Consider the following 12,292-nt stretch of genomic DNA (forward strand, 5'->3'; position numbering starts at 1 on the left):
CACAAGTACAAGCAAATCACTAAAATGCATAACAACTGTAACCCTAGTTAGACTACTTGGTATTACTAATCTAACACCACTTGATTCAAAAGTCATTTTGGTCGATATGAAATGACGCAACTGCAATAGAAGACGTTTGAATGTAAAAGGATATAGGAAATAAGCAATATATATATATACTCAAAACACTTTGGCTTATATAATTGCATAAAAGCTTTGTCATATTCTACATATATACATATACATACATACATACATATATATATATATATATTCCTGATATGTATCAGTATGAACTATTTTACAAAATAATACTCCAACCGAGTTGGACTTGTAAAAGTCGTTTTATAAGGGTATTACAAATAGACCAACACTTTAAATCAAAACAGGCCTTGCATTATCCAGTACTATATAGTGAACAAACTGATCATACCATACTTGAAACCAAAAGGCTGTAGTTGTAAAAATAGGTATACGATATAATAGTTTTGCATCAAATAGGCAGCATTATATAAAACCCATGCATATAAAACTTGTTTTGCAGTTTCTGCCTAAAAGCAACCATGAAAGACAACGATTTACTACATAAAATAGCTAAGCAAAGAACAAAGAGAGGTGCGAATCATTACCCTGCTGCAGGCTGACATCCCAAGCAGGAAAATCCCTTCCTTCTATTTGTCTTTTCTTCTCTCTCTCTCTCTCTCTCTCTCTCTCTCTCTCTCTAAACATATATATATACAAACACAAACACATGAGCTGCAAAGCATGCATTGCATGCGAACCCTAGCATTCATCAGTGCACTCACGTTTTGAAAAAATGATAAGTCACTACTCCTATTTATAGTGAATTAGGACGGCTCCAAGACTTGATCAATAAATCAAATACTAGTAAAATATATTTTAACCAAGGATAGGCTTAAAACTTATTTGCAGGTGTTAGATGGAAGGCCAAAAAGAGAACAACAGTCAGCAATAGTACTCAGGTGGAAAGTCTACAATTACGACATACTGCCACCTCCTGCTTGTAGCTTTACACCTCCAATTAACGACACCCACCTCAGTGCCTCTAGGTATCAATACTCACCATCTTAGAGTGCTTACAAAAACCTAATCAAGATAGCTACAAACCAAATTAGCCACCACACAAATCATAGCTGCCAAGACTCAGCAATTAGAGTACTCGGAAAGCAGCTTACTTCTTCCTCTAGTTCTAGCATGTGCCGCGTCCAAACTTAATCCACCTCATGCCAATCTAATCTCTACAATATGTATACATACATCTACTTATGTATAAAACACACATGTACGTAATGTACTAAAGGGAAAACCTTGAAAACTCTTTTAAATACAATATATATATATATATATATATATCTAAAGTACGGGATCTCACAACCTCATATCTACTCTTACTCTTCATTGTAGAACAAAACCCTAAAAACACAAACACGTTGATGAAAAAATATCTTTTGATGAACGGAATAAAAAATCAAGTTTTGTTCTTCGTTCATTTGTTGGTTTTCATATTCAAGAAATTATTTAAATAATGGAATAAAAATTTGACTTTTTGCAAAGCCCTGCTCTAATTGGAATCCAAAAAATAAGAGCATTGGAGAAAGTTGACAATTTAGGATGTAATTAAATATAATATTCTTATGACTGTTTGATGATGAAGAAATTCAATGTTTTTTGGCTAGTTGGAACTAATATGACCTTATAAGAACAATTCCTACCATTGGCCCATCAGGCTTAGAATCCAACGTGATTGTTCAATAAAATTTGACGAATGTTTACAAATCAAACGGCAAGATGGAGATTTTATACAACAATTTAATTCATCTTTCTTGTCTTTAAAATGCGGATTATTCTTTTGTTTGAAAGAGATTAAGAGTTTGATGTGTGGTTAATTAGTTGATGATTGTGGGGTGTGTGCAATGTGAGGTGTGGGGTGTATAAGATATGAGGTGTGAGGGTAGGATTGGGAATTACGTGGGGTGTGTTAAGAAAAATTTTAATTTAAAAAATAAGTGTAGGGTTTATGAAGTATTTGAGATGTAGTCAATAAATGTGTGTGTTAATAAAACTAGCTTTTTAGACTTTCTCCAAACTTGGGCTATTTGCTAAATTTCTCCCTGAAATTTCCCCCAAAACACCACCCAACCCAAGCTAAAACATTCGGCTAAAAGCCAAAAACTAAAGCTGGGCCAAATTGCCCCCAAACACGAGTGGACTCGCTGCAAATTGGGCCAGTCTCGGCCCGCCCCACTCGCGGACACGACCCACGCGGCCTGCTTGCAATCACGTCCTGACAACATAAGGGCCTACTACCAGGGCCATGTCGACCACTTCCTCGAGCCCAACGGCTCTTTTTTGCATCCGACGACCATCATTTAAGGACCGTTGGTTGATCCAACGGTCCAGATTCAAATTTCATTTTTTTAAAATATGTTATTTTAAAATACATTGAATCCAACGGCTAAGATCGAATATAATCAAATCTAACGGTAAAAAAAAAGATCTAACGGCCCAAATTTAAATTCAACAGCTAAAATAATTAAAAAAATTATTTAACTCAAAATTTACCCAAAAACTCTATAAATACCTATGTATTTGTTCAAACATCCACACAAACCTCAATTTTCTCGTACAATTCTTCTAATTTATCTTTCTACCATTTCTTTCCATTTCCAAATTGTTCAACATGGCAAGAGAGCATATTAGAGGTCGTAATTGGACTTATGAGGAAGATGTTGCTTTGGCATGGGTTTCTGTTAGCGAAAATGGTGCAGTTGGCACAAATCAAAATAAAAAGGTTTTGTGGGATAAAATCATTGCAAAGTATCAAGAAAACTGCAATGACGGCGAGCGGGACGGTGGTGGTGTTTATGATCGGTGGAAGACTATCAACAAAGCATGCACTTAATGGAAGGGAAACTTGGAGAGAGTCGTGGTTGGCATGCCTAGTGGAAGGAGCGCCATATAAATTGTGAGTTTTTTTCTTGATATTTTATTTGTCATGTACGTAATATTATTTTGCAACTAATTATTTTTATGTATTTTTTGCATAGGGTGACAAAGCAATTGAAATTTACAAGACGAGTAACACCAAAAAATCAAGTTTTTAAATTGCAACATGCTTGGGACGTCCTCAAGGATTGTCCAAGGTGGGCAACTGATGCGGACCAACAATGGGGAAGATTATTTCAACGTGAAGATGCACCGAGAAATACCAGAGATGAAGGTGTCGATGAAATGACCCCATCTCCTTCTTTAGCAAGGCCCCCGAGAAGAGATAAGCAAAAGAAAGCAAAGAGAAGGGAAGTCCCAAGATCCGATGAATGGACACTTTGCTACCGGAATTGCAAAATTGAACGAAACCCATAGCGCTTGCCAAGAAGAAGCGGCCCGAATGAATTTGCAACCGAAGGAAGAAGGGGATAGAGAGCAAGATAGGTTTGAAATTAATTTGACGATGGAGGACCTCGACAAATACACTCCAGAGAGGAAGAAGTTCTTATGTGGTAAGCAAAAGGAAATTTTGCGAAAGTATGCCACAAGGAGTTTAGTTGTGACATCTCATCCCGAAATATAATCTATTTTATGCCCAAAGGTGTGAAAATGATGATTTTGCCCTTTAATCGTTGAGTTGTGTTGTGTGGTTTAAGCTTTGGATTTGGACCAATCCTTTTTATTCCTAAGCATTTGAAACTTAAGATTTTTGTTAGTTTTGTTTGGTGACAAAGCCTGGACCATACACACACTCGTTGACTCTCTCTCTCCCCTCTTTCTTGAATTTTTCCATTCATTCGTACACTCGTACGGTCATCTCCTCAACTCTCGTCATCTCTCACGGATCGAGTTGTTTAAGATCACCATCATACTCCTCATGACTTCACGAGTTCAGTGGTATCTTTGGGACAACGAACGGTTCACGGGAATGCGAGATACCTGAGCTCCGATAAGATACACTGTTATGTTTTTTGTGATCATGGTAATTTCACTGAGATTTAAGGCTTAAGGGAGTCTTAAAACAACTTTGCAGGGGCCTTATGACAATTTTGAAGGGTTTCGGACGTTGGAAAGTCCAAGTTCTTGGAGTTTCAAAGATGGTCGGAGTATCGAAGTTTTCCCGGCGAGTTTTAGGACCTAAAAGAAGTAAGAACTTGTTCTTCTCCTTCAGGGCTTTAATTTGGTTTAAGAATTGTGAATTTTGGTTGAAAAACGAAGGAGAAATTAAGAAATATCAGTTTTCCAAAAACCGACGATCGTAGCGGTGCCGGCGTAGGACTCCGCCAAACTAAGGAAGAAGAAGGAGAATATTCCGTCAAAGTTGATGGAATGTGCTAACAGCATCAGGTATATTTAACGGTATATTCTAATATTTAATAGAATATTCCCTAACATCGTTAGGGAATCATTCAGTGTGTCACGCACGTGCCTGCGAGTGGGCGGCGCGTGTGGCCGTGCCTTGGCCGGCGCGTAGGTCATCGGAAATTTTTTCTAAAAATATGGGGATGTTCGTGTGGTTGAGTAGATCACGTTGGTATATTCAAACACCCCAATTGAGCAATGTATGAGAAGTTATTACCAAGTTTTGAGTATGTGCTTAAAATAACGTTAAAATAGTTGTTTCGCATATAGGTGAGACATTTCCAAAGGACGAGCGCAGTCAAGCGGGACTCGGGGGCTACGACCCTTCTTCATATATGTGAGTGGGTCTTTTCCTTTCTATCGTGTGTGTGTGTGTGTGTGTGTGTATATTATATATGATTGATAATTCCACAAACGTTTATAAATTGATTATTGCTTATGATTACTGTGAATGCTTTGAAGTAATTATTATTGAACTACAAATGGCTTGATCCCGTTTGAGGGTATGTAGGCCATCTAACAAGACAGTTAGATGCAACCATAAAATAACCTGAATTTAACATGGTACTTGATTTCTTTAAGGAAAGAAGTTATGATGGTTAATAGCTTAGAGATTAACCGTGATTTTATTTTGGCCTATTACCGAGTTTAGTTCCTATTCAGAATTTTGGGACATTAAAGTAGTTGTGCCAAATGACGCTGCGGGCGCCCAGGTAAGCTTTAGGTGAGTACATGTTAATGATAATGATTGCAGTGGGTATGGTTATGTTGAGATGTAATTATAGCTCATTATCCTACACCTTGGTGTTAGCACTCCGCCCGAGGACAAGGCCTAGCCTTCACGTGATCATTCAGCTCCTGCACCACACGCTCACCTTGGATCCAAGGTAGGTGCCAGCTTGTCGTACAGACCACTTTAGGTGGTTCTGACTCATAGGTGACTTGCAATACTTCGCACAGCCTTCACGTGATCGTAGCACTTGAGCGTATTTATTTACACCCAGCCTGTCGTACATACCACTTTAGGTGGTTCCGACTCGTGTGTAGGAATTGGTAGATGAGCTATATAGGTGACTCCGACTTATGTGCTAGCATTGATTGATGAGATATGGATAAGTCGTACAGGTTGCTATAGGTGACTCTGACTTATGTGCTAGCATTGATTGATGAGATATGGATAAGTCATATAGGTCACTATAGGTGACTCCGACTTTTGTACTAGTATGGGTTATTAAGCACATGATTATTTATATTGTTAATGAGATGCTGGGTAGTGGTATACTTCTGGATTTACTGTTAATATACATTTGATTTCATACTTCTACGTAGTATAATTTTCTGGAGACTATACAGGTTTTACGGCGAGGGGTTACTACCTTTGATAATTGAAATGATTTTGAAAATCTTTGTTTACCCATTGACACTTTCTATTTTGCACCCTTCCAGGTTCTATTAGCAAAATTCTGTATCGACGAGGACTTGTGGCACTCCCACTTCAAGTGGCTCCTTATGATGGTATAATTATTATCTTACCTCACTATACTTTTCTTATGCTCTGCATCACGTGTGAAATGGGTCCATACCCGCTCACCGCGCACTAGTTTATTGAGGCACCTTTAGGTTTAAATTTATTCATAGTTTACGCATTATCACACTTTATGGATTCGTCACCTTCCAGATGTCGGCCAGCACAACTCAATTCGGAGTCCTAACGAACATTCCGGGTCGGGGTGTGTCAATTTATTTCAAGATGATGAATCCTCTTAACCCTATATTCCAAGTCAACCACAAAGTCCATGACCAAGTGAAAATGGTGGATATGATTATTAAGTTTATGTAGTGTATGAATTATGTGTTTTATTAATTAAGTTTATTAATTGTCGTTTGTATTAAGTTTATGTGGTTTATGTACTTTATTAAATTTATATCTTATTAATTATTGTTTCTATTAATCTAGATGCCTTCAATAATTATTGTACTTATTATTCCATACTTTGATGTAGATTAGACGCCTTCAATAATTCAACCTCCATTCAATAATTTATCCAACATAGTAGACAAAATACTTTGCACAAGAAGACACTTAAATTTATTACTAGAAAATAACAACATAGTACATTTAAAATTATTACATAAATGCTCAACCAACATCATCAATGTTCACCTTCTCGGTGCCATACATGCTCAACCAAATCCTTGCAGAGTGTGTCATGACCTTGAGGAGCTTGAATTCGATTTAAAGGTCTCATATACTCACTCAGGGTGACCCTATCCTGTTGGGTCTCATATGTGGTTGGAGCGAGATATTCAACATCTCTTACAATAGCTCTCGCATGTGTTGGTTGGTCATCATCCACATCTTCGTCTGAATCTTCTTCAATTTTGCTGTACTCATCTTCCACAATCATATTGTGCAAAATTATGCACGTCATTATGATTGAATGGAGGTCTTTGGTTTGCCAAAATTGTGCAGGCCCTCTAACAATGGCCCATCGAGTCCCGAACGTTCTCTCCACATCTTTCCTGTAAGACTTTTGCCTCTGCGAAAATAATTTCTTCTTTGCACTATCGGGATGAGAAAAACTTTTGATAAAGGTAGACCAACTAGGATAAATACCATCAATTAGGTAGTAACCTAGCTCATACCTATTACCATTTACCTTGTACTGAAATTCTAGTGCCCATCCATTCACAACATCATCGAACATAGGAGAAGACCAAAGAACGTTGATATCATTGTTTGATCTGGGAGTGCCAAAGAATGCATGCCAAGTCCATGTGTCGTAGATTTTGATCCGAGAGTACCGAAGAATGCATGCCAAGTCCATGTGTTGTAGACACCACAGCCTCCAGCACGATGGTTGGCTTGTTATGATGGCCCTTGAATTGGTCAGCCCAACCAGTAGAACAATTCTTCCACTCCTAATGCATACAATCGAGACTTCTTATCATGTTAGGGAAGCCTCTTTTGTTTGCCTTACGTAGAAGCCTTTTCAAGTCTTCACAATTTGGCTTGCGGAGGTATGTAGCTCCATATATGGCTTGAATTACCTGACAGAAGTGCTTCAGGTTCTCAATAGCAGTACTCTCCGCAAGTCGGCAATACTCATCAGTTGAGTCAGCATAGCACCCATTAGCTAGCATCCGAAATGCATATGTGAGCTTCTGATGAGGTGATAGACTTTGTCGGCCGACAACATCTATCTTCCTTGCAAAGTAGTGATCATGGATTAAAATATCGATATTATCGGCGAAATATCGCCGATAATATCGTTTTGGTGAGATAACGATATTTTTATACTTATCCATTTACTTATCGTCAAAATATCGCGATATTGTCGATATTATCGATAATATCGACAATATCGCTTCTTCCTCTTCCGGATCGCTCAACTTCTCGCCGTTGTTTCCCGCCTGGGTTTGCTGCTGATGCTGTGGGTGCACTGAGGACGCGTAGGACGCGCTGTAGCACCCGAGATCCTGCATCCCATTGACCCCCGACGAAGCGCCGTTGCCGCCATTGACTCTCCACCTCCGTTCTTCCGTGGCCGCACGATTTGGATCTGAACATAGGCGAAGCTACATCGCCCATCCCCTCGCCGGAAATGAAGCCCAGGCGCGATTGTCCGCCCTCTGCCCAAGTCGGAAACCTGCAAGTCGTGATTCGTGAAGCCCCTCCTGCTGCTGCGCGCTGCTGTGTTTTTGAGAGGTGTGGAGGTGTGGCTTTGAGAGGCGCAAAGTAAACCTTCGCGTGAACAGAGTAGAGTAGAGAGAGGAACAAGAAACGGACGGACGAGAGGAACAAGAAACGGACGGACGAGATAAACAATTTGCAGAGTATATATATTACAGAGTCGAGAGAGGAAGAAGAAAAGTGTTTGGCTATAATTACTAAGTGTGTAGAGAGAACACGTGGCCTGTTTCAAGCCACTCCCATGTCTCACTTCTGAGGATACGTGGCTTGCTTTAAGTCACTCTTCTCTCTCTCACTTTTGAGGATTTGAATTCTCATTCAATCCAGTTTGAACCAGACCCGTGACCAACACAGTCACTCAAGGGTCGGTATAATGTGGATGTATTTGTTACATAAGTGATAAGTCATAATGAAGGAAATGGACTCAAACTTGGTAATTGCCAAAATTCTTGTTTTGTCAAACTTATTTAGAAATTCAGGTTTAATTTCACGTACCTTGTTTTCCTTGCTTGGATCATTAAGAAATAATCTTGGACATATAAACACATAAGATTTAGGATCATTTGTTAGTGTGTTCCTAAAAAGTGTAAAATATTGTATAATATTGTACTAATTCATTATATATAAATGATTATGGTGTGTTTAAACTTCTTTCATTAATTAATACATATTTTCTACACTCACAATATTTGCCAGCTCGCTATATAATCAACTTAAATCAGTTAAATCCATCATGCAATGTATTTCCTTCCAATTTTTTGTGATAAACTAATAGATAATTGACTAAATAAACATCCTGCAAGGTTTCAATAAAAATTTCCAAGTTTTTCTTACAATTTCCATGGTTTCCATGTAATTTTTATCGATATCGATATTATCCCGATATTTCCATCGATATTTCCGTGTTTTCGGACTACCGATATTTCCGATATTACCGATATTTTCTTCCTTACTAGTGATCATGATTGACAACTGCATTCAAGATGCTTTCAAAAAGCTTTCTCCTCATCCGAAATCGCCTCCGAAAATCATGAGCAGGAAATCTCGGCCGCTCGATGAAATAATCTTTCATCATTTGGTCATGACACTCTTCTCTATCATGTTGCACGAATGAACGCCTCGTAACAGAACCACGATGGCTAGATTCACCATGGTGCTTATATTGCATAAACGAGTTTACAAGTTCAGCTTCGGCGTTGATCAGTTCTGCATCCTCAATGTCAAGTCTTGCTTGGTATTGTGCCATCGGCATTGCCCTGCTATGCCTTCTTCTATCACCCATTGATGAAATATTGAGGATTTTTAGGAAACAAAAACTCTTTGAAAGTTGAAAGATTGGTGAATATAAAGGATGATTGAAGGTTGAAAGATTGTGTGATCAACTAATATTAGACCTGTGTTTATATAGAGGATGATTGATGAACGGTTGGTGAAAGTTAAAAGTTTGGTGAAAGTTGAACGGTTGGTAAAAGTTGAAAGATTGGTGAAAGTTGAAGGCTTGCTTTGTGAAAAATTTAGTGATTTTTCAATATTTATCATAATTTAATTTTTTTTAGATTAAAATGTTCATAAAATTAATTTACGATAGTCTACATATTTATTTTTTTTTTAAATTGATTCCGGATTAAAATTTTAGACCAGAAATGTTAGAGCAGAAAAACTGTTTTTGGACTAAAACCAAATTTTTCAGGCTAGCCCAAGGATTAGAGATGATTTTAGAGGTGATCACAGTATATTAAGGAAACAAACAAACAAACAAAATCCCCCAAATCTACTTTATACACTATTATAATAAGTCCATTCAACGATTTCAACTCCACCGTACATATACATGTTTTTATGACGAAAACGCCCTTCTCGTTTTTTTTGGTTTTTGGTTTTTTTTTGATGGTTTTTGTAGTTTTTGCCCCTTCCTCATCACTTCCTCACTGGCCGCCCCGGTCCATTAACGCGTTCACGCGGATATGCCTGTCGGTGTCGTGTTATCAATGTGGTGACCACTATATATATCCCTCCATCACCTTCCGACTAATAGCAGGTGCAGATATTTTAATATCCCAAAACAAATAAAATCTTCACTTGTTTACCTTTTTTCTTCGATCTCCTTCTCGAAAGCCCTCTCTTTCTTTTTGCATATCAAAATCAAAAACCCAAATTTTCAGAACCAATCCAACTGAAAAACGGGTTCCAAATTTTGTCAATTGTGGGTCTTGGAGAAACAAAGAAAAAGAGATATCAGAGAGGAACCCTGAAGAAAAAAGGTCAGAAATTTTACAAGATATGCCGTCTGCATTGGAGGATGAGTTGTTCCCGTCGACGCCCGGAAAGTTCAAAATCGAGCGCAGCCACGCCATGAACCGCCAGTTCCACCGCTGTTTCGCCTCCACAAGCACCATGTTCTTGTGGGCCTTATTTCTTATCGCCCTGACGGCGTCCTATTTGAGTTTTCAGAGCTTCGTCGACTCCGGCAGCCGCTACTTCTCCGCCTCCTGGGGCGGCATCCAGTGGGAGAAGCAGGTCCGCAACTCCGCCCAGATCCACCGCTCCGGCGGCATGTCCGTCCTCGTCACCGGCGCAGCCGGTTTCGTCGGAACCCACGTCTCCCTGGGCCTCAAAAAGCGCGGAGACGGAGTCGTCGGAATTGACAACTTCAACAGCTACTACGACCCGTCGCTGAAGAAGGCTCGCCGGTCACTCCTCAAGACCCACGGCGTTTTCATCGTCGAGGGCGACATAAACGACAATCGCCTTCTGGACAAGCTATTCGATACAGTGGCGTTCACCCATGTGATGCATTTGGCGGCTCAGGCCGGCGTCCGGTACGCCATGGAGAACCCCCATTCTTACGTCCACAGCAACATCGCCGGCCTCGTGACGCTTCTCGAAGTCTGCAAATCGGCCAATCCTCAGCCGTCCATTGTTTGGGCCTCGTCCAGCTCTGTCTACGGCCTGAACGACAACGTCCCATTCTCCGAATCAGACCGGACTGACCAGCCGGCTAGCCTCTACGCCGCCACCAAGAAAGCCGGCGAAGAAATTACCCACACTTACAACCATATTTATGGCCTGTCAATTACCGGGTTAAGATTTTTCACTGTGTACGGACCGTGGGGCCGACCCGACATGGCATATTTCTCTTTCACCCGCAACATCCTCCAGGGGAAGCCCATCACCATTTACAGGGGCAAGAACCGGGTGGACTTGGCCCGGGATTTCACGTATATTGACGACATCGTGAAGGGTTGTTTGGGGTCATTGGATACGTCCGGAAAGAGTACCGGGTCGGGTGGGAAGAAGCGGGGAGCGGCGCCGTACCGGATCTTTAATTTGGGGAACACATCACCGGTGACAGTGCCCACACTCGTCAACATCTTGGAGCGGCATTTGAGGACGAAGGCGAAGAAAAATGTAGTGGAGATGCCTGGAAACGGCGACGTTCCGTTCACACACGCGAATATAAGCTTGGCCCGAAGAGAACTCGGGTATAAGCCCACAACCGATTTGCAAACCGGGTTGAAGAAGTTTGTTAGGTGGTACCTTTCGTATTACGGCTACAATCACGGCAAGCCTGTAAATTAATATTTCTTTCTTTTTTTGACCTTTTTAATTTTGTAGGATTTTCTTTCCCCAACTACAAAAGGGATAAACCTTGGGAAAAAAAATCCTGCGGCAAGAAAATGAAAAGGCACATTTTTTAACGTTTTCTCCTCGGCAACGCTTCTCTTTTTGTATTTTTGTTTGTAAAGGAAAAGTTGAGGTTTGTTTTGGGCCTCGTACTTGCTTTTGATTGACAAGAGTTTATTTTTAATTTGAATGATATTGTAATTGTTAGGATCCAATACTTGTTTCCCTTGAACACTTTGACAATCTGTTTGAAATTATGAAATGGAGAATTCTAACTCGAATCTAGAGGTTAAACATATTCGTGAGATCTAACTTGATTACGTTCAAATCTGCTCAATTGACAATGACGCTGCACGATTGATATTGTGTATGCCTTTGTTGAGTTCACATCTTAAGACTCGTTTGGAAAGAAATATTTTTCTCTACTTACTCCGTACTGTAATAATTTTTTTATGTCCATATATATTACGGAACGTGATGTATCGTGGAATCTCATATTTTATGGAGAAAGCAAAGCATAAAATGATGAATGAATGGGGTACAATATGATCATGCTATAGTGTGGGCAATTGGTTGGTTAATCTACTTTCCAAATTCGTGAGT

At 39.7% G+C, this 12,292-nt stretch overlaps 2 protein-coding genes across 2 annotated transcripts; one reads left to right on the plus strand and one right to left on the minus strand.

The window, feature by feature from the left end:
* Nucleotides 1-6,524: 6,524 nt before the first annotated feature.
* Nucleotides 6,525-7,199, minus strand: LOC103425044 (uncharacterized). Its single transcript, XM_008363123.1, has one exon. It carries the CDS (start codon nucleotides 7,197-7,199, stop codon nucleotides 6,525-6,527), a length of 675 nt encoding a protein of 224 aa, XP_008361345.1.
* Nucleotides 7,200-10,000: 2,801 nt separating this feature from the next.
* On the plus strand, nucleotides 10,001-11,904 carry LOC103425033 (UDP-glucuronate 4-epimerase 1). The gene has a single exon (XM_008363113.4). It carries the CDS (start codon nucleotides 10,346-10,348, stop codon nucleotides 11,642-11,644), a length of 1,299 nt encoding a protein of 432 aa, XP_008361335.1. The 5' UTR covers nucleotides 10,001-10,345; the 3' UTR covers nucleotides 11,645-11,904.
* Nucleotides 11,905-12,292: the final 388 nt, after the last annotated feature.

The sequence above is a fragment of the Malus domestica genome, chromosome 13, assembly GCF_042453785.1.
Source record: "Malus domestica chromosome 13, GDT2T_hap1".
NCBI lineage: Eukaryota > Viridiplantae > Streptophyta > Magnoliopsida > Rosales > Rosaceae > Malus > Malus domestica.

What these genes read in the sequence shown, in the direction of transcription:
- LOC103425044 (XM_008363123.1), bottom strand. Translation starts at nt 7,199, where the DNA reads ATGGACTTGGCATGCATTCTTCGGTACTCTCGGATCAAAATCTACGAC.
- LOC103425033 (XM_008363113.4), top strand. Translation starts at nt 10,346, where the DNA reads ATGCCGTCTGCATTGGAGGATGAGTTGTTCCCGTCGACGCCCGGAAAG.